The sequence below is a fragment of the Pygoscelis adeliae genome, unplaced genomic scaffold (assembly GCF_000699105.1).
Source record: "Pygoscelis adeliae isolate BGI_AS28 unplaced genomic scaffold, ASM69910v1 Scaffold206, whole genome shotgun sequence".
Taxonomy (NCBI): domain Eukaryota; kingdom Metazoa; phylum Chordata; class Aves; order Sphenisciformes; family Spheniscidae; genus Pygoscelis; species Pygoscelis adeliae.
This window is the reverse complement of record NW_008825052.1, coordinates 1,299,724-1,325,306: the sequence shown is the minus strand read 5'-3', so window position 1 is coordinate 1,325,306 and position 25,583 is coordinate 1,299,724. Positions and strand designations below refer to the sequence as shown.

At 37.6% G+C, this 25,583-nt stretch overlaps 1 protein-coding gene across 1 annotated transcript in view; it reads left to right on the top strand.

The window, feature by feature from the left end:
• The window catches only part of CDK19 (cyclin-dependent kinase 19), a 122,385-nt gene that overhangs the window by 35,037 nt on the left and 61,765 nt on the right, over positions 1-25,583 (top strand). Inside the window, exons 3-4 of the mRNA XM_009326433.1 lie at positions 997-1,107; positions 13,364-13,504. Of these exons, the coding sequence (XP_009324708.1) occupies positions 997-1,107; positions 13,364-13,504 (252 nt within the window). The remainder of the gene's footprint in view (positions 1-996; positions 1,108-13,363; positions 13,505-25,583) is intronic.

The window sequence follows — 25,583 nt, the reverse complement described above, 5'->3', positions numbered from 1 at the left end:
CCCAAAATAAACATCTCAAGTTTTTTTCTGTAAGGTGAAAATAGGGAAGATTCATTTCTCTCACATGTGCCTTGGAACCTACTCCATTTACTATTTTGCCATTATAAATTGATTCTTGGCAATTTATATACTAGTGCTGCAGATGCAAGCAATTTTCAGGTAAAACAAAAAATTTTCAGTCATTCTTGTGACTGCAGTGTGGAGGAAAAAAAAAAGTGATTCCTTGGAAATTATATTTTTGGGAGTACCACTTCCCAACTCCTCCTGAGGACGGATTTAATCTGGCAGAAGGGTGACTTCAGCAGCGGTGCCTGCTTTAATGTGCTGTCTAATTAGTCATGAGACCTAGTTTTCTTTCTGGCAAGCAGTAAATAAGCTTGGGTTTATTTCTGGATTACAGGATAGTTGTTGAAACAACCATTAGAAAAATGGTTTTGATAAACTTTTCTTTGAAAACACCCTTATGTTCTGAGAACAACAACCCCGTGGACTTCCAGGCAAGTGAGGCAGGAATCCAGTGCAGAAGAGAATTATTGGTAATGCAATAATTGTGTGGTGATCAAGAACTGTGTTGCCCACACAAAGAATTGGACCAGCTGCACAAGCCTCATTCTGGCATCCTTAAATCCTGATGTTCACCTTTGATAAGAGAACAGTTACGTTTGTGTGTAATAACATCCTTTAAGATAGAAGCTGAAGGTGAGTGGGATAAATAGGGTAGGGTGGGCAGCTGTGTGCTGAGTGTGGGACAGAGAAAGGTAGATAGTGGTGGTCAGCTGTGCTTGCAGAACAGCATCCCATGCCACGGAGGCTATGTATATCCTGATTTTAGCATTTTGAAGATAACGTGTTGAATCAGTGGTGTCTCTTCTTCTAGCGCCTGTTTTAGGATTACTTGTTTGCTATTTGCTAAGACCTGTTTTGGTTTTTTTTGTTGTTGTGTTTGCTTTTCTTAACAAGCACAGAAATAACAAGAGCTTCTCTGTTTCTCTGCAGCTTTTACGAGAGTTGAAGCACCCTAACGTGATTGCATTGCAGAAGGTTTTCCTTTCTCACAGTGACAGAAAGGTTTGGCTGCTGTTTGATTATGCTGAACATGATTTGTGGGTAAGTACAGATTTTCCTGAGTGTTTGAGGTAGTGTAATATGAGCTTGTTCAAACTGAAGTGTGTGTGGCGTGCCTTCATATAGTGCAGAGATGCATAAATTTCTTGATCTTAACTCTTCTTGACCTTCTTGACCCTAAATTAAGGGTCTAACTAACATCCTGTTCTTTGTACGCCTTAAAACCTGCAAAAGGCTATGTAGAATTTTTTAAAGTCAGATTTCATTTTGAAGCTAAAAGAATTTTCCTACAAGCTTTAATTGGAGTTAAAGAAATTGAGACCACCTAAAATAGTTTGGAAATGTATTTAATATTTTCTTTTTCCTGCAGTTTTACACACACACACCCCCACACCCCAAAAAAGGAGAGGGACTGCTTTACTGAGTCCTCTCACTGAGATATAGTGGATGTGACCAACATTCAATTATCTAATTCTAAACAGTGAATTTGTAACAGTATGAGTGGAAAGAAAATTAGAAAAAAAAGCAAGCACTGCTAATTGGACCTACTGATGGACTGTCACTATGTGGAAGAGGAGTAGAGACTTAGATGTCTGTTTTTAAGTTTCCAGCAAATATGATATGATTTGATTTAATTATTGTAGAGGTGGACATCAATGACACCATGAGTTGAACTCAGATACAAATATTCAAGCTCCACACCTATTGATAAGATGTGAGTTGCTTGGACCTGGATTTGTGTTTAAACCCAAAAGATATCAAACAGAGTAATCAATATGTTTGTAATTCCTTTGAAAATACTGGCAAGGAGAGGAAGTGGTAATATTAATTCCAATATTACTTTTTAAGGCTTCAGTAATATAGAAGTTGCTATTACTAATGTTAGTGACAAATTGCTCAATTTTTTTTGTACTTCATAGAATCATAGAATAGTTTGGGTTGGAAGGGACCTCTAAAGGTCATCTAGTCCAATGCCCCTGCTGTGGGAGCCCCGTCCAACCTGACCTTGAATGTTTCCAGGGATGAAACTTAGCTCTCAAGACACAAAATTGTAATCTGGAAGGAAAGTAAACTTAGACCATACAAAAAGATATTTCTGGCTCAGAACAAGTAAAGTCATGGTAATTCATTCCCCTTCATATGCTTAAAAAATATTTCATTTGATTTCTCTTGTGGGGTAGCAGCTTTGTATTTTAAAAGTTTTCTTCATCAAAGTTCAGTGTACACTGAGAGTTTGTATATTTCTCTCAACTGGTGACAGTGATGATGAACAGGAATGCAGCAGCTAAAACCCTGTATGGACAGAATTTATTTGTGCATCAATTGAGTTTACTCATTTTGTAGAACAACCACAACAAACACATTTTACTGCTACATTGAAAAAAGATGTTTTAAACATGCCATTCTAACCTTTTCCATTTGAATTTATTTTGGGCATGTGGTTTTTACACTACATGGTGATTTTTCACATGATTTAACAGCTTTAGATAAAGAATCACTGCAGTCTAATGTTCTTACCACTCCAGACGTGGTATTGGTATTGACCTGGGTATTGGTCAAAATCTCAGTGAAGTTAATTCTTTTCTATTATTTGAGACCGAAATGTTTGTTACATTAGTTATTTGATGTGAACCGGTCTCCCACTTCCTAACTCTCTCACTTTTTTTTCTATGGGACATGCTACACGAATCATTTCTCCTTTCCTGTATAATTGCCCATGTTTCCTTGCTTCTTAAGCCTTTGCCAGGAATTCTTTTTTCCTCCCTTGCATAAAGTTAGCCATGTTCAAGGCACTCTTGGTTCTGGCTTAACCTTGTTCCTCATTTGCTTTACCGTCAGCACTTCCCAAGCATCGCTCTTAATTCCCCTTTTGTCTCTTTTGCTCACTCCCAACTTTGTGTCTTTTTCCACGCTGCCTCCTACACATGGAACAGTCTCCCAATTAACGTACGTAAAGATCCTTCACTATCCTCCTTCAAAAAACTCCTGAAAATCCACTTACTTTGTAACGCATTTCAGTAATAACAACCACTTGTCATTCTGTCTGTGTTGTGTTGTGTTTTGCATTTCCTGTGCTTTACAGCTTGTGCCCTTTCAGCTCTTTGCGGTAGAAATAGTAGTAGGGGACTGGCACATTTTGTTATTGCTTAGCACCAAGTGCTCCCCCGGCACTACGTAAAAACAAAATAAGTCTCTTCATTGTGGATATCAGTTTAGAAGGATTTACGTTTGGGAATTGTAGATGTGCTGTCACTAGAGCGATGTAGATTCCCAGAGACCAATGGTTTCAAATGTAGGTAGCATAGAGTGAGTTACCGAAATTTGGCTGTAAGTATGGGAATCGTCCTTCTGTTCAAAGCTGCCCAGCTTCAGTAACTCCTATTGGCTTCAATGAGAAGAGTAAACACTCATCACTTACAAACATCAGATTAATTAAAATCATTAAATTTTCGGCTTCTGTATGGGAAACATTTGGCAAGAGATGAATAAAACTATATTAGATGCTATCTTATTTTGTTCATTTTGTAATGTTGAAAAAATTGTCCTGTTCTAATGAGGAAAAGTGATGGTGCCAATTAAGCTTATTAAAAAAGTTCTTTTATGGTGAGTAAGAGCTTTTTTTTTTACTTTGCATTTAATTCCCAAGGATTTAGACTGGTCAAATCTGTGATTTGAGTATAGATAGCAGCATACTTTATAATTTGCTGTAACTTCTGTTGATGCCATTACCAAGGGATGAAGAAAGCTATGCTAATTTGAACTACTTTTGACAGGTATTCGTGAAGGCTTACTATGTTGTCCTTGCCTACAAACATATTCCCGTTTAATAACTAAGCCTATCAAAGATTTTTCCTTCATCACCTCTGAAGTTATGTTATACAAAACGATGCAAAGCCATTCATGAGATTACAATAAAGAATGTCTAAGAATATAGCAATTCTTTTGACCAATTGATTTACAACTCTTGTTTGCTTTAATTACCAAAATTCTTAGTGGAACCCACAAATGATTTCCTTATCATTTTTCTTGGCTATTAGTCTCTGTCAACTGGTAAAGTTCTTAGGCTGTTGGATGTGCCACATATGTTAATTTATAGTGTATTGTCTACACTGTCATCACTGCTTATATATATGCTCATACTATGAAGTAAATGCAAGATTCCTTAGCTTGTACCTCAGTGTAAAAGGAGCATCTGAAGCAAGCTTAAAAATGCGTATGTCCACAGATGCCATTGAGTATCTCATACCACATTATAAGCCACATCCTTTCTTAATTCCTGGTAACTTGCTTCAGTCTCACACCTTTATATTGCAATTGTCTGAAACTTTCAGCTTCAGATGTTCGTAGCCACAGAACCATCTCCTGTTCCTTCTCTTGTGAGGGACATTCCTTTTTCAATGTCTACTCCTAAGGTCTTGGATGCTTTTAATCCAAATTGTATCCAGGTTTCCTGCCTTGATTAATTTATGTTGAAATAAAAAAAGTGTAATTCAGTTAACACGTAGCTGAGTTATCTTAAGTCCGTGAGTGGAAGTGATACTATTTTTAAGTTACCTTTTCCAGTACATAGTTAGAACTTCATAGTCTTACAAACTATGCATGGATGAAATCTTTCCAAGAAAAAGTGTAATTCCTCCAACTGATATGTGTATTTTTCCGCTATGTTCATTTTTGACTTTAAAAAAGAAAAAAGGTTGTTTTAAATGCATACATTTTTGCCAGTTTATCAGTAAGGAATAACTTATTTTCCTATTCATGTATGTTCTTATTTTACTTAAGTTGTATACTGCTGTCCAGAACTTCCTATTTAAAGCTCATGCGCTTTAAGGCATTATTCAAATTTATATTAAATACGTTAAATGCATGATGATTACTTAATTGGACTTTAAGAAAAGTTTGATGCAAATGAGATCGGCTCTGGAGGTGAATTCTGTTTGTTGTCAGTGTAGTTACTTTTAGCCATTGCAGAAGTTATAATACTTAGAGCTTTTCTTTTGTTCCCGGTTACTCTCCTATACTTTTACAGCATCAGCTTTTTAATACTGGAGATATTTTCTAAAGCACACGTTTTTGTTTTTAGTACTGCAGATAAGCATGCATTCTATGTCTTCAATTCCATAGTCTCCATATTTTTAAATAGGATTTTTGATTCTAAGCAACATTTTTGTAACATTTTAATATTCTAAATTGATAGGGTATCTACTTTTCTAGCTATGGTACAGAGTTAATTCTCAGACTCATTTAATATGTGTGTGTAACTTCAAAGCTTTAAGGTCCCCTTTTCTGGAAATCTATGTTGTAACTTAAATCAGAAGCTTCTGAATTTTTTTTAATCTCATTCTGAAAAACAGTGACATTTTTATCACAGTAAAATGTGTTGAATGTGTTTTATAGCCATAAAAAACATTGTTGGTTCTTAATAAGTGATTAAATAAATTATTAACTATGATTTGATAACACTGAATGTGATGATACATTCACTATCCAAGACCAGTTAAACCACGATCTGGGTATTTTTTAGGTTTGGTTGAACGTTTCTCTCTTATTATTAGATTCTAGTGATCTCTAACAACTAACTGCTTAGCAGCAAATACCACTGAGAAACTTGGAGTAAAATTAATCTTGAAATTATTGTTGATGATAATAAAAATATATGGACAGACTGGCTTTGTATTATATGAAACACTTGTTATGTATATATTCTTCTTTTTAAAAATGTAGGATAGAGATTATAAGCATAGTCATGTGTACCTAAAAATAATCATCAAATAATGGAAAGAAGAAAATACTCTTCCTACATGTGAATTTTGTAACACTAGCTGACTCTCTCAATATACAAATAAATATACTTAGTTTCAGCTAATGACATTTTGAATAATGTTTTTATATGCTAAATGAAATTGTGAGGGTGTTGCATACTGATTTGTGCCATAAACCTGCACGTTTGTTTAATCACATGAATGTTTTCTAATAGATCTGAGTTTTAAAGTCTTCCTCAAATATGATGTAATCAGTTATAATTCTTTCTTCCACTAAGCTTCAGTTTAGCTCTTAATCATCAAATATTGATGATCACAAATATTTTTATATACATGAAAATACTTTTCTCAGTGCAGCAGTCTTATTTTTCTCTTTTAATTTTCTGTAGCAGTGTGTGTGTTTGTTTTAATTCAGTCCTGCTCCACTAGGTGATTCTTTCTGCAGTCTTCTCTGTCATGTGCATATTTACCAATACAGGATTCTGCTAGCTGGCAGAAGAATGTAAGGTTTGTTGGGGTGGAAGGGAGTGGGCTGGCATAGATTTTGATTGCTTTTAAATTTACAATTTTTGTTGTCAGCCATTGTTACAGAAAGTCTTTACGGCATGATTTGGTGTCTTTTTGACATTGCAACCTTAATGATTCTATGATTCTATGATTCTATGATTTGGTGTCTTTTTGACACTAAAGTGATGGTTGGATTTTTTGCAGAGAGGAGCGCCGTTCCCTGTAGATAGCTGTCTGTTCTGAGAATGCACTTGTCACATCACAAAACTTGCTTTTTCTGCCAGAGTTGTAGGTATTTGATGGTAGTTTGTGGGTTTGTTTTCTGTGCCATGAAGTGTGAGAATTGGAGGAGACAACAGGTAGGAGCAGACCTCCAAGATGGAGGCAAGGGTGCAAAAGCATAAAGTGTGTGAAGAATTAATGTGAACAGAGTGGCGTGAATACTGGGTGTGTCAGATATATACTGAAAGGGTAGTTGAATTCTGATTTTTTTATTATCGTATAGAGTTATTTTGACATATTTAGGTCTGAAAGATCTAGAAGAACAAGACAGACCCCAGCAGAACCTGGGAAAATGATACTGAATCTGTTTGCTCTGTGCTTCAAAGCTTAGGTATTAAAAGCAAGTTACCTTTAGCAAAAGGTAGTGTATTGAAGCTCCTTTCACTGTTACTTAAAACATTGACCTCTTGTCACTTGGAAATGTATTTTTTTTTTTTTTTTTTTCCCATTAGACTTGATTGGAACTTACTCATGTTCTAGCTAACCCTCCCCCCCCCCCCCCCCCCCCCCCAACTTTTGAAGGACTGTTATGTGTTGATTGCTGTAATGGTCCCAAAATTGGAAACTTAAGTGATTGCTGTAGAAATACTTTTACCCACTTTCATTTTGATTTTATTTTATTTTACTTGTGGTATACCCTTGACAAAATTTTTTTCAATGTCTAAAACTTTGGTGTCTGAAATGAGTCCTAAGTATACGTTTATGAAGCTGATTTATTTTTGGAACAGCAAACATGTTACTCAGGTTAGTTGGGTCTATCTTTGCTTCCTTGTTTTGAAAATTGTGTGAACAATGTACGTTTAGTTTTTATACCACCTTTAGATTTTGATTTGTTCTTCCGTAGCCTTTTAAGTGCTTTGCATTTAACACTCAAGAGTATTTGTCACCTTTGTTTGGGTATTGATTGCTGAAGAGAGAAGGTGGAAATCATTTTATGATTAAAATGAGACTTGAATCCATGTAGTCTGAATCTTCCTCTTGACCTTGGCACAGATTTAATGTGTATCCAAGCTTCCATCTCTTTAGTATGAAAATGTAATTTTACTTTTTACTGGCCCATTGACATAATTCTGTCTTATTCTCAAAGGTTGGATTAGGGATTGGATAGAAAGAAGGGTTTTTGCTGAAGTATGGGAGCAAACAGACAATTTGCTTCAGCAGGGAGAGGCATCTGTGTGGACATGATTGCATTTCAGTTTGATGGAAATGCATGTAACTTTGAAACAAGCATTGCCTTAAGCAGTAGAACTCAAAGTCAGGTTTTCTAGGGGGTTGTATCTTGAAGTCTATGGATCCTCTCATGTCAGTTAAGGTGAGAGCTCACACTGTAACTTCATTTAATCAGACATGCATAAAATGTCTCCTTTAGCTGGCTTCTTACGTCCATGAAAACTTTCCAGGTCTGACTTGTTTGTTTGTTTTAACCTCTGTCATACTGAACAGCAATTCTCAGAATCGGGAATGGGATGACACAAACACAGAGAGAGTATGTTTGCATCAGCTTGATTTTCTTGGAAGCAGGCTAAAATTAGGATCTTTTTGAATGCTTATTTAACTGCTGGGTAAATTCTAGAGGTTTTCATGGACAAACTAAATGAGTTTGCTCTATGTTGCCATGCATTATGTTTACTTTGTTTATGGTGGACGATTTAGAAAATGTACATAGTTCCTCATCAGCCAATTTTCAAACCAATTTCAGCACATCAGGTAACATAGAGGACAGACAAACTACTAGACTGAATACTGTTTCATGAGTCACCACTGTATTTTCTTTTGGAATGCTTAGCTCTGTTTCACTTGTTTGTTTATTATCGTTTATATGGTCTTGGCTTTGCTAAAGCTAAAATGGTCTTGTTGAAATAAGCCGGTTCATCCATTTTTCCCCTCAATTTTACTATGTTTTTTGAAGTAAAAAATTGGGAATACACAGTTAGTAAATAAAACCAATAATTCCAGAGGTTGCAAACAGAACATTATAGCAAGCCTCTGGAAGCTTCATTACTTTTCTAGCATGTTAATAAATTTATACTTTAATGTTGGTCAATGGGGTATTAATTTAATTTAGAATACAGACTTAAAGCCACTGCTGCAAAGTTGATGCCTTGGTTCAATTTAACACAAAATATGTAAAAGCAATAGAAATGTTTTACATTATGTTTATTTTCAAAAGTGAATACCTAATTGGCTCACAATGTTTATCGAATCCAATCAGTGGCAGCATGTTTTTAAGATCTGGGAATCTGAAAATTCAGTTGCACAGAAGGGGAAAGCGACTTGGCTACTTGTGCTGAATAGACTTCGATATTGCTTGAAGTTTCATTTACCTTGTATGACAAGCATTCTTCTTTCATTTTGAAGCGTATTAGATATATCAGACAGGGAGCTTGCATCTACAGTGTTCTAATGAACTAATTAAAATGAAATTATGGCTGGATAACGTTGGGAATGGGTTTCTGTTCTGCAGCATGCGACTGGTATAGTGCGCACTGACAATTAAGGCTTCCCTAAACTTTTGCTGAATGCGTCTGGGTATCTTCCAGCTTTTGTAGCCAGGTGGTCTGTCAGAATACGGGAATTAAGTTCTCTTTAGGGATTGACAGTGGAAAAAAAACTGGGAGAATGCTGAAGCTGTTTGAGCCTCTGTCTGCTTGTCTTCTTGCTACAAACATGCCTTTCTGACTTGACTGGATTGTGGAAGTCCTCACATTTTGTTCTTAATGGTTATCCATTAGGGGTAAGACTCGGCAAAGAACTTGAGCATACCTAAAGGATAGAAGCTGCGATGTCCAAACACACCTCCTGGTTCCCAGAGGGAGATGCAGAATATCCTTCGTACCTGTCAGGGTTCAAATCTATACTCTCAACTCACGGGACAGTCTTGATGCTGTGCTATTCTGCAAAAAGATTTATTGAATGAGAGAAAGGAGGAGTGCGGTTTTGAAGCCTAGCGGTTAGGGCAGTCATCTGGGGAATGGGAAATGCAGGTTACAATTCCTATAATTCCTGTAAATTATTCCATACCTTTATTAGGTCTAAGATTATGGCTGTTATATACTGTACTTGAGGCTGCACTTTGGGACTATTCAGGAAGTAAAGCTGCTAGAAAATGCCTCATCCACTTGCATAGTGCAGTTACTTATAAAGAACATTCTAGTTTGTGCTGGCACCTGCAGCCATTTCTACACCTGAGGTCTTGGATTTAAACTACTAAATTTTAAGTGTTTTTACACAGAAAGAGTACATCTCCCTGCCATAGCTGAAGTCAGCAGAATTGCTCAAATTAAAAAAATTCCTTTAGCGTAGTTGTGCTGGTATGGCATCCTTTCCTTTGGAGCTTACTGTACACCTGATCTGCCTGATCTCCAAACCTTTTGTCAAATTATGACCATTCATTTATTTCCGTTTTGATGCTGTTTATTTATTTATTTATTTAGTTAGTTTTTTAATTTGAGGAATATTTTCCCACAACAGTGGTAGGGCCATATAGATATATTTTTGAAAATATAAAGAAATAAGAAAAAGCTTGGGCCTGCTGCCTCCAGTAGAAGAGATGCTGTTCAGCAATGGCACCTATTTGCCCTTCTGTCTGTTAGATGGACGCTGCCATTAAAATGGCTGTTCAGTGTTGGTTATATGTGTTGGTCTTTCTTCATATGGCTAGTTGCATACAAGAAATTGGATGAACTACTTTTTTTACAAAACTCTTGAGAGTAGGACTTGGACAGAAGCACTATGGATTCATTCCAGTGGCGTCGGGCGAATTCAGCTTTTCAGTTCCCTGTACTGTTTGGCCCTGCAGTATGTTTTTAGTTTAATTTTTGTTCAGTTCTCCAATCTAAACTGCGATGGGGTGAAGTTTGCAATTTGATGAATATAAACTTCTGTGGAATAAGTTGGCAACAATAATTTTTATTTGCTTTTGTAGGAAATTGAATTTTATCTAATGGTGATATTGCTTGCTTAAAGCAAAACTATCAGTTTTAATTCACTTCTGCAATTCAAGAACTCCTTCAAGAAAGGAGTGTGCTTTCTTAGCCTTTCTGACTGGGACAAACCAACATCAGAGCAAGTTGATTTAGGATGTGTCTAAGTGGTATTTCAGAGGCAGATAAGAGCAAGCTCTGTCGTCTTCTGGAGCGTGAGCCAGCTGTGGTAAGTGTGGTGGTGAGCCTCAGCTGGCAAGTCTGGCTGGGTAACTTAGCTTAGTGTTGCGCTGATTTAAGTTGTGCTAGCTCTGATTTAGAGGTAATTTGCATACCTAAAGCTCAGCGTAAGGGCAAGTTATCCGCCTCAAAAGTTCACCTAGGTGTTCCTGTGGAACGAGAGGAAGAAAGAGGGAAGCTGCCGCTTTGAGTTGCTGCAGGAAACCTTCCCCTCCTCTACCCTGGTGTAAGCATTGCTTTGCTGACCTAGTGGGTGGCCCTGGCATAGTAGTAGCTGCTTGATTAATAAGTAGTATCCTGTTCCTGAACAGATTCTTCCGTTGCTTTAAGTATCTGCTCAGTCCTTTAGTTTCTCACAGGACAAAACCTTCGGCAGGATTCCCAATCCATTGGAAGGAACCGGGGAGCCACAGGGGAGGGGCAGGGGCAGAAACCAGAGGGCACCAGCCTGGTGCCATCATGTTCCTTTCCTCAAGAGATACCAGAGAGGCTGTGGTAGGGCCAGAGGCAGGGCGTTTCTCCTCAACGCATCCGCGGTTAGTTGTGTCCCATTCTGTCCCATGAGTCCCTTTTTCAGTTTCATTTTCTATATGCCTTTATTATAAGGAATAACGTTTTGTGTGGTTACTAGTCAATTTTTAAATGGGTATAGAAATTCCTTTTAGTGATTATGTGCACCTTGAAAAAGGGCTGAGCTGGGTTTATGGGTCTCTGTGTTGTGACGTCCGCTCCTACATTTTTTTCATAGTGTGTATTAATAAAGATATTAATTTGGGGGTTTATGGTATCGTTACTGCTTTATAAATCATACTGTAATTACACATGAAGGTCATTGTCCGGTGAGCATTGTGCAGTATTGGAAGGTAGAGACTCCCAGTTGAAGTTTTGACACAGAATCTTCTTGTGACATGACAAGAAAAAACTTTTCTGAGGAAATGATCCCTTAAGGCTTTCCATTATAGTTTTCAGAGTGATCGCACAATTAAAGGATCAGGTACTAAGAGCTTGGTTTGTTTACTAATTGTCATTTGCGTATTAAAAACTGATAATCTTGTAGATTTCTTTTATACTGCTTTTTAATATACAGCCATCACTGTTGTATGTGTAGTAGTAGAAGGATCAGTGGGAACATTGCTGTTGATAGGGAGTAAGCAGGCTCTTGTTCTGATTAATTTGGACTTTTTTGCTTTTTTTATTTCTCTTTAGACAATATTGTCTACACCTTTGCTAAGCACAATTTGACAGTGGCTAAAGTACTGGTGACAGCCAGAGGTAGCATTTACCGTGAGGAAACATTAACCTGTTACCGCTTTCATTGGGAACAGTAGTGACAAACTTGGCGGGGGGTGGTGGTGGAGGGAGCAAGAGGTCTAATGAAAGCACAGCCATTGGCTACCTCTTTAACCTGGGGAGGGGGATGATCTTGAACTAGAGAAATCCTATTTAAAGAATTGGGTAATTAGTAGTCTTGTCACTCTACAGATTAGCATTTTGAATCACTTTCAGTAAAAATGCAAACTGCCTTTATTATTTCTGTCTTTCAAAAAGCACATAATGGAAAACTGTTTCGTTATTTGAGATGCTTCTCTGAGTCGCCTTCAAAAAGGAGATTTTTTTTTTTTCTTTTAATCTGAATGAATGGATTTAGTTTTTTGCTGAATGGCAGTATGTTAAGATTGGGTTTGTGCCTTGCATAGCCCCACCTTGTCTGAGGATTGAAAAGGTAGAAGGGCCTCACCTCACTTTATTTCTTGTATGGGGTAGCAAAACCAAACCTAACCCATCTTCTCCACATTGATCTTACAATAAATATTAATTAGTTTATGAATATTTCATGATCTCTCAGCAATCTTTTCATGATCTGTTTTTCATTCCTTCAACTGACTACTGGTGGGGTCCCTTTCTCCTTTCCATGTTTTCAAGTGGTATTTGTCCTCTATGGGCTGACTGACTTCTGTAGTCCAAGAACCACTAGCTTGTCATCATCAATGAAGTATGCAGCTAAAACTGGGAAGTGATAATATAACCATTTTTAGATGTTTGCACATGATCTGACCCTAATGTTCTGGTGTGGGGTTTTTGGAGTTCACTCGCCCTTAACTATTTATTTGAGTATTTATTTAATCTCTCTCTACCTGGGATTCTGATTTGGGGGGAGCAGTAAAGTAGTTGCAAGCACTCTGTCCTGGGTGTTTTTGGAGAGGAGGAGAGAAGGTGTGAAAGCGTAGAGTGTGGTTCTTTTTCTGGTAGATACTGCTGGTTTGGAAGCTTCTGCTCCAGCAGCTGAGGATAAAAGGATCCCAAATGGGGAGGAGGGAGGGAGGAGAATGTCTAAGACGCTTTACTGGAGGTAAGTAGCCAGTCTTTAGATATTAACAAAAGCTTGACAGCTGTTTTTTTTTTAAAGCAACTCAGAGAATAAAAACAACTCAAATTGTGAGCACATTGTTGCTTTTAATTGCAAAGTTCAACAAACTTTGTATTTCATTCCATTATTTAGTGTTAATAGTTTAAAAAAACCCAACACAACAAAAAACCTTTCCACTTATCTAACATGCTTCTTGTTTCTACTTGTTTTATTTCTAGCATATTATCAAGTTTCACCGTGCCTCAAAAGCAAATAAAAAGCCCATGCAGTTGCCAAGATCTATGGTTAAATCCCTACTCTACCAGATCCTCGATGGAATCCATTACCTCCATGCAAACTGGGTGCTTCACAGGGATCTGGTAAGTGTTGCATGTATTACCTGGTAAGAAAGTTTCACGTGCATGTTGTTGGGTAGGAGAAGAAAAGTCCCTATTAGTAATCTTGCGTATCGATCCGTACAGCTCTTCCTGTTATTGTTGCAGGAGACCAATGGAGACTTTAAACATGAAAACAAACTATGTTTTCACATTGTTTTTATCTGAGTCATCTGAGCTCAGACAATGATGCTAGATCCGGTAGAAGGACTGCAGATATCAATATCCGAAAACAGTACATGAGCCAGCTGATATATGTTGGTTGAACATTCTTTTAAGTTTGTGCACAACTTTGAAAAGACATTTAAGTAGGAAAGTGATTGATACCCTTGTACATTGTTTGGCTTACGTGCAAGTTACCATAAAAGCTAGTGAAGGAGTAGTTTTTTCATGGAGTATTTCTTTTCCATGTGGTATTTTTTCTGACCGTGGGAAGAGAACTATGAAAGAGTTGTCATCTTGAAATTTCTCATGACCTGAAGTGGCTCTTTAAGTTGATTGCAGATTACAAGGGCAGCCAGTTGCCTTGTCTTAGTTACCCTGTTCCCCTTAAAGTTTCCCACCACTCCTCATACTTAAGTGAAGTACTACGAAGGGTTGCAAAAAGAACACTAACATGGGTATAGTGCTTGCTGCCACTTGCATTGTAACTAGAATTTTTGGCATGAGACAAACAATATGATGGTTAATATGCCAAATCTGTTCTAATAGTTATGTTATTGTAACATCAGTAGTAGGTATGGTGGGAAATGTAGTGTAATCTCTGTATAAAGCCGCTGCTTTTATTTGGTTATGTTTCGTAATTGCCCTAGTAGGTCAAAATAGGGATGCATGTCCAGAAACTTATAATTGCTACTTAAGTTTTGTGAGACATAGATTGTTCTTGAGTCTTTAATAGTAAATAGGGGCTTGGATTAATTTTTGGATGTAGAACAAATGTTTTCTTAAAAGATATGAATAAACGTAAGGCAGGCCCGGAATAGACGTCACAGACATCTTCTGAAATAGATTTTATTTAATTTTTGTCATAATACCTAATAACAGTGGCCAGAAGTGGGGTTTCAGGTTTTGGTATGGATCATTTTTTACCTCGTTCCTTGGTATTTATTGTCAGTTTCTCTGTTAAATTCCAGATGTTAGTATATTTGTGTGGGGTTTTTTTCCACTTTTGGAATAGTAGCCATGAGCAAAAGCAGGAAGCAAGTACAACCCTGATTTTCATGTTACAATTATTACTTTCCTAAGGAGACAGCTGTTGCTTTGGCAGAGTGCTGAGATGTAATTAGATACAGCTTGAGAAGGAACACCTGAAAAGTCTATATTCAGCTATGTTTAAGGGAAGCATCTGTGTTTATGGAACTATTAAATATATTTACACTCAAATGCCATACATGAACTTGATATCTTGATAGGAAATACAAGATGGTATCTAGGATAATAATAACAAATACCCTAGAGAATTTTCTTGCCGGTGTTGCTATTTCCAGCCTGCAGCACCAGGTGTTTTGCATGACTAGTGCCGCTACTTTACAGGTCTTATCTGTGGTTGATGTGTTGCAGTAAAGCTGGTGCCTAATGTCTCTGTCTTTTCTCTTGGAACTTTGAGAGGTGATGGTTGCTGTTACGAAAAAGACAACTATTTTTTATGGCACTGGAATGATAGTGCTTGATTGATGTTGGCATAATTGAGAAGGGAGAAGAACAGAAATTTCTGAAGTCTTAATGTGTTCTTGGTATGCAAATAAATTTAAGCTAATGGCTTCTGGGATAGCTCAGTGAGCGAAAGGAAACCACTTAAAAAATTGCTTTGGTACACTGGTGATTTAAAGGTGTATTCAGAATCTTTTGCCTTTTCAAAAATCATTGCAGATTTCTGAAGAATTCAGGTATTTCAAATGGTTATTTTGCATCTTGAACACAGTAAGGAAAAAAAGATGTTATTCTGGATGTGTCCTGCCTGCTCTTGAAATTAGGAGTTAATGTAACCATTTAGTAACCAATTTAAATTCTCAGTTACAAAAAATTTTATGTATCTAATTTTTATTCATATGCTCATACCTGTGATGTTTTGCTTCTAAGAATGGTACCTCAGGCATGATTCCACTGGGATCAGTTTCTTGCATAATATGTAAATACCAACTCTTCAGTGTCCTCTTAAGATGGGGAGCAGTTTGTCTGGTGTTTTTCTCTTAGCTGTTTCAATTTACATCTGCTGGAAAAATATTTTTCTATTTTATGTAAACCAATGTTTTGCATCAAGACACCTTGTACTTTCCTGGTTTAATATAACTCTGTTCTTACTATTTTTAGCATGCATTTGGATGTAGACCAAAGATGGTCACATCCATAAAAGTCACGTTATGCTTATTTCATTGCTTTTTTAAAATTTAAAAAAAAACCTAGATTCTCCAAGAATATTTATCATAATATTAGCCAAATTCTCCTGAGCTGTGGAAATGACCTTTAGAATTTATTTAACAAATGTTACAGTGAAAAAACAGAAACATGGGAGGTTAGGTATTTGTGAGAGTACTTGCTTGGATGTATTTGAAGAACATTGTTTAAATCTTAATTTGTTACTGTCTTAAATCAAAGAGTTTTTAAAGAAGCTAGAATACCAAATGTGCTTTTAAAAAAACCCCTGGTTGTCAATGGATCTGTATTTTTAGATACCTTAAAATTGTTACTCTTAAGTTATTTTAAGATGAGCAGTAGCCAGCAAAAGCATGACAGAGTAATAAAACTGGTGAACAATGTGAACTTGCAGACTTAGAATACATGTCCTGTCCTTTGGCTGAGGTAATGGATAGTTACTGCCACAAGGAGATAGCCTTGTTCCCTTCTCCACTACCACTAGGCATTGCCTCCCATTTTAATGGCCTGGTAGGTGACGCTCACCTGACTCATGGTGAGCTCATTCAGGTGGTTAAACCTGCAGAAAGTATTCACTCTTCTCCTGCAGAACTTGTTTTCTGCAGGATTAGCTCCCTGAGGGATCTCATTGGGAGCTTACATGCATGCAGGAGCTGGTGCAGAAGCAGCGTGAGGATGGAGATGGTGGCAGAAAGCTGAACAGTTCGTTCTGGCATCATCTGCCATTAGATCAGATTATTTTATGATTAAAATGCACCTTTTTAATTCTTAGATGAAAGAGCAAGTGTTTTTTAAAAGGTGAAATTCAATTGTGGTTCTAAATCAATGTAGCCTATGTTTGCCTTTAATCTCTTCTGATCCAAGATTTAAGTCAACTTAAACTCTTCCAACACATGTCCACATTTAGGAAAGTGCCCAAACTGAGGCAAATTATAACACCAAATACACTCACGCTTGTACTTCTAGAAATTTACTGTAGCGTATACTTTAATTTATTGTAATATTGGGATTATTTTGTTTCTGGTTTTCTTATCCTGAAAGTGGCTTATACTTCTTGGCTAAACTGTGAATTTCTGTCAGTTAAAAAATACTCAGCAGTAACTTTCTTTACTGCAATATTCAAACCAGTACAGAATATGGGACAGGAGCATTAGAGTTTTGATTTCTTTGAATAGCATCGGGTCAGTTTAGACACCTTGGAGTTGACATAATTCTATAAAAATCCATACATTTGTTCTCCTATCAAGCCATTTGGAATGGCATTTTGTTGTTGGGTTGCGTGTTGTTGGGCAATGATAATTTTGCCTTTTCAACATAGCAGCACTCCTGAAAGCCACATGTGAGAGGAGGAGGTGGCTTGCTGGCTCTGCTAGCTGTTGGGTATTTCATTATAAACAAGAAGTTAATATAGATAAATATTAGAGGAAGAATATTCTGGTACTAAGCTTTTGTTTTTAAAGTGCTCTGTATACACTGTGGGCTGTCCACTTGAAGGAGATCTAAAATTGTGCTCCATACCTTGAGTCAGTAGCAAGTTAGAAGATGCAAGCACGTGGAGTACAGTGTTATAATATCTTTGTCCCCTCCTCCCCCAAATGTGAATTATTTAGATTCTACAGGAATGTTCAGCAAAAGCCTTACTCTGCAGAGACGTCTGAAAATGGAGATCTTCCATACACTGTTCACAGTGCATGTTCATGTTAGCAACAGAAAAGATTTTGGCACTTTTTCTTGTGCTAATAACCCTTCTGTAGTTGACGTTAGTTGCTTAAGGACAAAAGCAGGCAGAGACCATTTCCTTTAGAACTTGGTAAAAGCAATTTCTATTTGTAATAGGACATATTTTCCTGGAGGGAGGTATTATCTATGAGACGTTTTAAGTGTGCAGAAACTATGTTGAGGAATTAATTTAAGATTCCACTTGCGTCCTTGAGCATTTCCTTAGTATTCTGCTTAACGTTATTAAAACTCCTGGTTGAAAAATGAATGTTAGAAATCAAACTCATCAGAGAAATGAAGACTTCCCCCCCCCTTCCCCCTGCCCCTAGGATTGTGTTAAATGGTTGCTTTCAGCATTCTGAAATCAGAAGCTTGCTCATTGTGATAGTTGTATAAACTAACTTTGTAAAATGAGCCAAGTTCCTAAAGTGCTTTTATTATGATTTTAAATACTTGTTGACTATGAATTTCCCAGTTTCTCTAGTATTGCCCCTCTATAGCTTTAGAATGTCTAAATTGACTGCATATCTTGTTTTATAAATGAAAGAGATTAGTTTACAGCAAAAGCCTTGTAGATGGAACAACAGTGATAGAAGTGAAAAGACTCGACGTTAGACACACCTTCGGACTCATGATTTTGATTTACATACAGAGGGCAGAGCTAACATGTTCTGACGGATCAAAAGGTGTCCATGAATCTCAACATTGCAGAGATTTCAAATAAATTCCTTTTCACTCTAATAATTGATTTGTATTATTCTGTTTAGAAAAAGATTTAGGTGTCTAAAGTATAAGTGAGACAGAGGGTAGATTCTAGACGAGGTGGTTCCCTGGGCAGGTTTGGATGTGTAACTTACTGTTGATGCAGAAGGCGGCCATGCTGCCTCTACTCTTCTCTGCTCCACTGTGCTCCTCCTCCCCCTTCAAGCTGAGGATTGGAAAACTAACATGAGTTAAAATTAGACTCACAAAGCAGAGGTTGATCTGTATGTGAGTTCATTCCGTGATCTGGTTCGGTATGCAATTACACAAATGCTTATGTAGGGTGAATATGTAGGCAAGATGGATATATGTGTGGGAGCCAAGTGGACAAGGATGGGACATAAGGGAAGGGTAGACTTCCATTTTCAGTGACATTGTCCTATTCTGCTGTCAGTGTTAAGTATGTGATCTGTAATCCTCCTCCTCCTCCTTAACCATTTTGGTACCTGTAAATTTGTTGGTGCATAGCTTTTGGCCAGTAAGAATAAAATGAGCACCTGAAATTTCTCACCATAAGAAATCTAAGATTTGGTGGTTTTAGTTGTGTTTTTTGAAGAATCTAATTACAGTTGTTGAAATAATATTTTTGCCAGCAGCAGAAAGCAGAGTGAGCCTGTTTCTCAGGTCCTCCAGTTTACAGTCTATGATGTCAGAATAAATACACCTTCTTTGGCATTTAAAGCAAATATGAACAGCGGTTGCAAGGAAAGGGTACTTTTCCTACTTCTGCTGTGGAAGAGAATGGGTGGTAATGTGGCAGATTTCTGCAACCAAGTGACTAAATCCTGAAGCAAATTCTGGATGTAGGGTCCTTATATACACTGCAGGACAGCTGTTATGGTGGTATTCGGTGAAGAAAGGTGGTTGTAGTGAAAACTTAAGGGTTGTTTTTGTCACTTAGAAAGACAGCAAACGTTCAGAGTTTTGAAGCTGATATGTACATCAACAGAGTGGAGATAATAATTGACTTTGTGGCTTATATTACTAAGAGATAATGGATAGAAGTAGAAGATAGGGAAGAAAAACAAGTAAAAGGAATCTCAGTGGGAAACTGAAGCAAAGATGGATTTTTTTTTTTTCAGAAAACACAGCTAATGGAGAGACCAAGAAGAGCCAACAGGTCTTCCTGCAGCTCTGTCTCAGCCATCTCTGTGTACATGCCCTGCAACACCGTGCATCACTTTTCCTCGCTGATAGCCAAGATTCGTTTTTCTCAGGGTTTTTGTTATGTCCCACCCCATTATTCCAGTCAGGCCCAAATCTTACTTGAGCTGGCCTTTCCTTGACACTTTGGCTGCCGAGTGGGCTAAGCTGGTGATGCTTCCATGTCCACGTGTGCTTTTTTCAGTGTAACCCTTTCTCTCCAAATTAACCTTCTCACTCTAATTTCACTAAGGGGGGGAGGGAGGAGGAATCCAACTGTGGCGAAGACTTTGCCACTGGTTTTCCACATCCAGCTTTTTTATTACCATACCCTTGTCTCTTAAAGCAGGAGATGATCATGTATGTGTTCTGTAGTTTGCTTCACTATGTCTGTCTGTATTAGGAGAAGCTATTTTCATTGCGTGCTTAAGATAATCAGTTTGTGTTTCTTCCCAGAGTGGATTATAGAGTGTCCGTGTGCTTCTGCCACCTGCAGAATTTATGGAGTGCTAATCTGGGCATTTTTGTTGGAATGACACAGCAGACAGCTGAGGTTTGATACGATTTTGACTCCGCATGTCTGTTTATGTAGTGAATGTCTATAGACAGTCTTTAGGATGATCAGGCATGTGAGCTCCCAGAATCAGGCTTCTTAATATCCAGCTATCCCTGGATATTAATATTCCTGAATATCCAGCTACTGCAATAATAGTAAACCCTGTATCTTTCCATGGGTAAATCTTTAGCAGAGCCACAAGACGCCCATGTGGTGATTGGTGCTGGCTCTGGCTGGCCATGATTTCACTCTGGGCAAGCTGTCTTCTCCGGTGCTCCAGCTACACATCTCTTGTGGAGCGGTGTGGAGCGGACAATGCAGTAGTTGTTCTTCTCTCTCAGGCTTGTCTGGAAGCCGTAGCCATCTGGAGACTGTGGGTTTTCTCCTGTCAGAAGTAAAAGAGAAAGGGAAAGCCCAAACTGAAGGGGGCAGGCAGATGACTTTGCGGGAATTGGCAACTTCTGTCTCCCACAAAGGCACAGCCTATTCAGAAATGATTAAACTATTTAGTATTTCATCCTCTAACTGTGATAATTTGTAATTTTAAAAATAAATATTTATTATTAATTTATTCAGAATGAGTATTTTAAATGATCTGTCACAATGTTAGTATAGAATACCAACATTTTAGTAAATTTTCAGTAATTCAATTATAATAAATTCAGTAAAGGTCCAACAGTTTTCAGATTTTTAGTTTTCTGGTTGACTCTTAGTTTAGGGTTTAATTAAAAAAACGGTCATTATTTTCTCATAGTAATCCTCCCCTAGCCAGTATGTAAATCTGCAGTCTCTTAACATGGACCTGTGCCTGGACTCTGCTCTGGAACTTTGCTGCACATTACACAGCTCACTTGACCTCTCTTTGCCTCTGTTTCCCAATCTGTTAGCTATTTATGGGTATAACTCATAGCTTACTGCTTTATGTGCTATGAAATCTTTGAGTGAAAGCAGTATAATATGTGTGGTTTATGTAGTTAACTTTTTTGTTGTTTGATACTCTTCTTCTAATGAGCTGCAAGTATTAACAAAGACTAAGAATTAAAATAAATTGCATGTTGTATGAAGGCACCAGAAAATTTCTTAAAATTTTAAGTGGATACTGACTTTTTACTTCTGCTTTCATGTAAAAGCCTTTGAGAAATGAGAAAACTTTCTCAGTGCTTATTATTACTAGTTTATAGTATTTAACTACTCACTCCTCTTCCTCACTGTGCCCTCCCATGAAGATTTTCCAGGCCAGTAAATAATTAGAAAAGTTACCTAAAAAGCAGCAGAACTGAAGTGGTTTTTAAGTGTCCCACTTGCAATTTGCTAAGCAAGCGAACTGTGGGTTTGAAAGATAAAATGTAAAATGACGAGTGTGGGAAACTCCCCTTCTACCAACAATTCTAAAAAAGGATTTTTATGTGCTGATAATCAAAAGTAAATTTAGATGTAGGTTTATGCATCCCTCTCTTGACAAGCAGCTGCTGCGCAGGAATGGAGCGCGGTTGGGTCCTGCCTCCTGCCAGTAATTTTGCACTGGTTTGAAAAGCTTCTTGGCCCTGTTCACCCATTCGGGCGCGCACACGCCTCCTATAAATAAATAACGAGTCAACCTGTCTGCCAGTTTCTTTAAACTTTTTAAAAACACTGTAATTGTAATCCCCACCGTTCTGTGTCACTGTGTGCGTGTGCATCCGCATGAGAAGGGTGCACAAATGTGTACGGGCACGCGCTCCCGACTTATGTTCTTCCCTAGTTGTTTATGGGTTCGGGCTTCTTAATCCTTTATTATTGCATCTGCATGATCTCTTTGGGGTGAAGGGGACTTTCCACAGTGTCAGAGAACCTTACTGATGATCATACTCAGCTTGCAGATATCCCAAAAGAAAGGAAATGCAAGCTAAACCTCTGTACTTTGAGAGATTAGACTCCGTGATGACTTTAGAAAGTGATTTGAATTTATTAGCTGAAAGGTTAACACATTTTTCCTCTTCTATATCTGGTTAGAGAGAGGATACACTTTTTTATTTACTGCTGAGGAACAACAGTATGTGGGTCCTTACACATGTATCTATATGGATACGTGCTTCTAGATAGATAAATGAACCAGAAATTTTACGTGCTGAATAGCAAACTGAGTTTTATCAGCATATGCTTTTCTCTTTTTTCTTTTCTGTTTAAATATTAGGCCTATATTGAGGGGCACCTGCTAAAAAACGGTGCATTTCTCATTACTCAGAACTTTGCTTTTCTCCTTCAGTTGTAAAAAGCAATCTTCACATGATTTAGAAAGGTGTAAGAAGACATGCACGGAGTATTACCTCTATTGAGTACATGGAAACAGCAATTTTTCTGAGACTGACTAATGCATACCTTTTGGTTTGTGGCAAGAGTATTAAGAAGGTGCTTGTAGATTAATTTTTACTAATAAAAATAATTACAATTGAAGAAAAATGTTTTACCTCAGGTTCTGAAACAAGCTTATGCCCATAAAACACTGACTGGATATAAATTCAGATGAGTCAGAAGAAACAAAGGGACTGATTTAATGTTCTTCTGGCTGTGTTTTGCTGCTAAAGTCAACAGATGACATATGGCTCCTATGAGCTTCATATCTCTTTTCCTGAGGTGAAAAAAGGGCGAGGAGGAAGCAGAAGTATTAAAGTAATTCTAGAATTAATTTGTTTTTTTCCCGATACAGAGAAAACAGAAGGAAAATGTCATCTTTTCTAATAGCCCCAATTCAGATACCATCTGCTGTATGAAGGTTTCTAGCAAATACTTGATGTATTTAGCTTACTGTTGCAGCTGACCATTTGGAGTGAGCAAACTGGGTTTTGCGTTCTAAATGAAAAATGCAAAGTTTAGAAGCTTTTAAAAGTTTTTCTTTTGTAAAAGACTTACCACTTTTTTTTTTCTGTTGGAGAACGTACCCTTGGGATAATGGGATTGGCTACAAGTCCGTCTGTCAGGTTATTTCTGTTTGGACTCATTGCCCCTTCCGAATAAGGCTACAAAGGTTAGCACCACGTTGTTGACACGTTCGTATTTAGACTAATAGAAATTAATGAAGCTTAAAAGAAGTACGTTAAAATCAATGAAGACAACTAATGTAACAACATATAATATTCAAGAAAAAATGAGAACACTGCATTTGTTCTTCACGTTGCTTGCCATCTTGCACTTGTGCGTCTTGCTTCATTTGCAAGCATACTGTAGTTATTACTGCTCTACTGAGATGTTGCAATAACATTGCAGATTGTCTTGCTTTTAAATTAAGCATCTTTGATCAGCAATCCAGGAAGCTGCAGTGACTAACAAAAGATTCCTCAGTTTTGTTATGTGTGAACCTTGTCAAAGAAACTGGCTCTGCTGCAGAAGATGACTGATCAGCTGGTGTTTCACTGATGGCTTGTCTCAGGACCTCTTTGTCTTCTCCAACCTCCATCCTTTCTGCTTTCTGGCTAATGTTTCAGAAATCATCGACCTTACTGTAGCTGTAAGACCAAATACCACAGTTATGTCAGTTAAAGAAAACAAAGGAAATCCTTTATACAGTCTGTGAAGTGACCAACTATGTGAAATGGTCCTCTCAGAACCTGGGCATTAGGTCTTCAAATTCATCTTTAGGGAGGATTATGGTAGTCTTATACTTGTGGGTTTTTTTAATTACAAGTAAAAACACCTTGGAATTAAATTTTCAAGCCATTTTAATAAATACAGGAACAAACCTTCAGCATGTCTGGACCACTGGTAAAAGTATTTATAATATTCTTTCACCTATTAATAGTGAAGCAGTGAAGATTGCCAGTCAAGAAAGGCTTGTCATAGTGCAAGTAGTCAGTCTTAAACGCATACAGTTCTCTGTATACCCAGCCTCTGTACTAACAGGATTTTAACTGTTCTTTCTCTTCTCTGTTGTTTTCCTGCCCTCTGGAAGCTAAATCCTATGTGAATATATGACAGGCATTTTGACAGACCCCCATTCCATGTTGTTCAGCGCCTCAGAGGTGTTAGAGCACAATTTGCTATTACCTTCTGGTTTCCTTTTAGTGGCTTTTAGAAGCACTTCCCCAAGAGTTCAGTAACTTTCCTGTGCTACTTTGTAAAGTAATAAAAACCAGTGTGGAAAGTCTTTTATTTAAGTAATCTGATGGCATCTGAAAAATGGGTTTTATATTTGGATTATGGTTTTGCATTCTCAGACAACCCCTCCCTCCCACCCCCAAGCTAATCCCCTTCTGTGATGCTTTGGTTCCTACTGGTGTAATAAACTTTGAATATAAATTTTGGTTGGTTTTATATTAGTTTATTTCTATTTAACCACTTCGATTTATTTTGTTTTTGTTGTTGTTGAAGAGTTTTACCTAAAAAAGAAAAAATCAAAACAGTAATAAAAATGAAGTAAGGTGGTACTAAGAGTTTACACTTGCTTATTTGGCTAGCTTAAATATTGAGCCCAAATCCCAAAACTTAGCATGATAATGTTCTATGTAGCTGATGTTCTCAAATATAACTAATGTCTAAGAAAATTCTGTAGACAATATTTTGCATTCCTGAAATTCCCCTCGGAATGGGGGATTTCAGCTACTCAAGCCATTTTTGTCTTATGGGGTAACTGTTGCCAAAGAGTGGGCTTTTCACAAATGTGTCTTCTGTTCTACATTTTTCTTTAATCCATGAAACATGCTTATACGTTTTTACTTTGATTTGCCTTTCATATAGTTATTTTTGATGTAACAGTTGTGGATGATGATTGTTAAGAATTATGAATTGAGTGCAAACTCCAGTAAGTTATATTTTAATGAGCTGATATTGACTTCTAATGCTATGAAAATTATTTTTGTGGCTGTTGAACTGCGAATATGATTAGCTGTTTGGCAGCTCAGCTGTTAAGAATTATGAATTGAGTGCAAACTCCAGTAAGTTATATTTTAATGAGCTGATATTGACTTCTAATGCTATGAAAATTATTTTTGTGGCTGTTGAACTGCGAATATGATTAGCTGTTTGGCAGCTCAGCGTAAAACGCAATCTGGCCGCTGTCGTTAAAGACAACAAAAAAAGTTTTTACAAATACGTTAATGACAAGAAGAGAGCCAAGGAGAATCTCCATCCTTTATTGGATGCGGGGGGGAACATTGTCACCGAGGATGAGGAAAAGGCTGAGGTACTTAATGCCTTCTTTGCCTCAGTCTTTAGCAGGCAGACCAGTTATCCTCAGGGTACTCGGCCCCCTGAGCTGGAGGACAGGAATGGCGAGCAGGATGAACCCCCCATAATCCAAGAGGAAGCAGTTAACAACCTGCTACGCCACCTGCCAAGCCGCTCTCCATCATCTATCAGCAGTCCTGGTTAACGGGGGAGGTCCCGGACAACTGGAGGCTGGCCAATGTGATGCCCATCTACAAGAAGGGCTGGAAGGAGGATCCGGGGAACTACAGGCCTGTCAGCCTGACCTCGGTGCCAGGAAAGATTATGGAGCAGTTCATCTTGAGGGCGCTCACAAGGCATGAGCGGGACAAC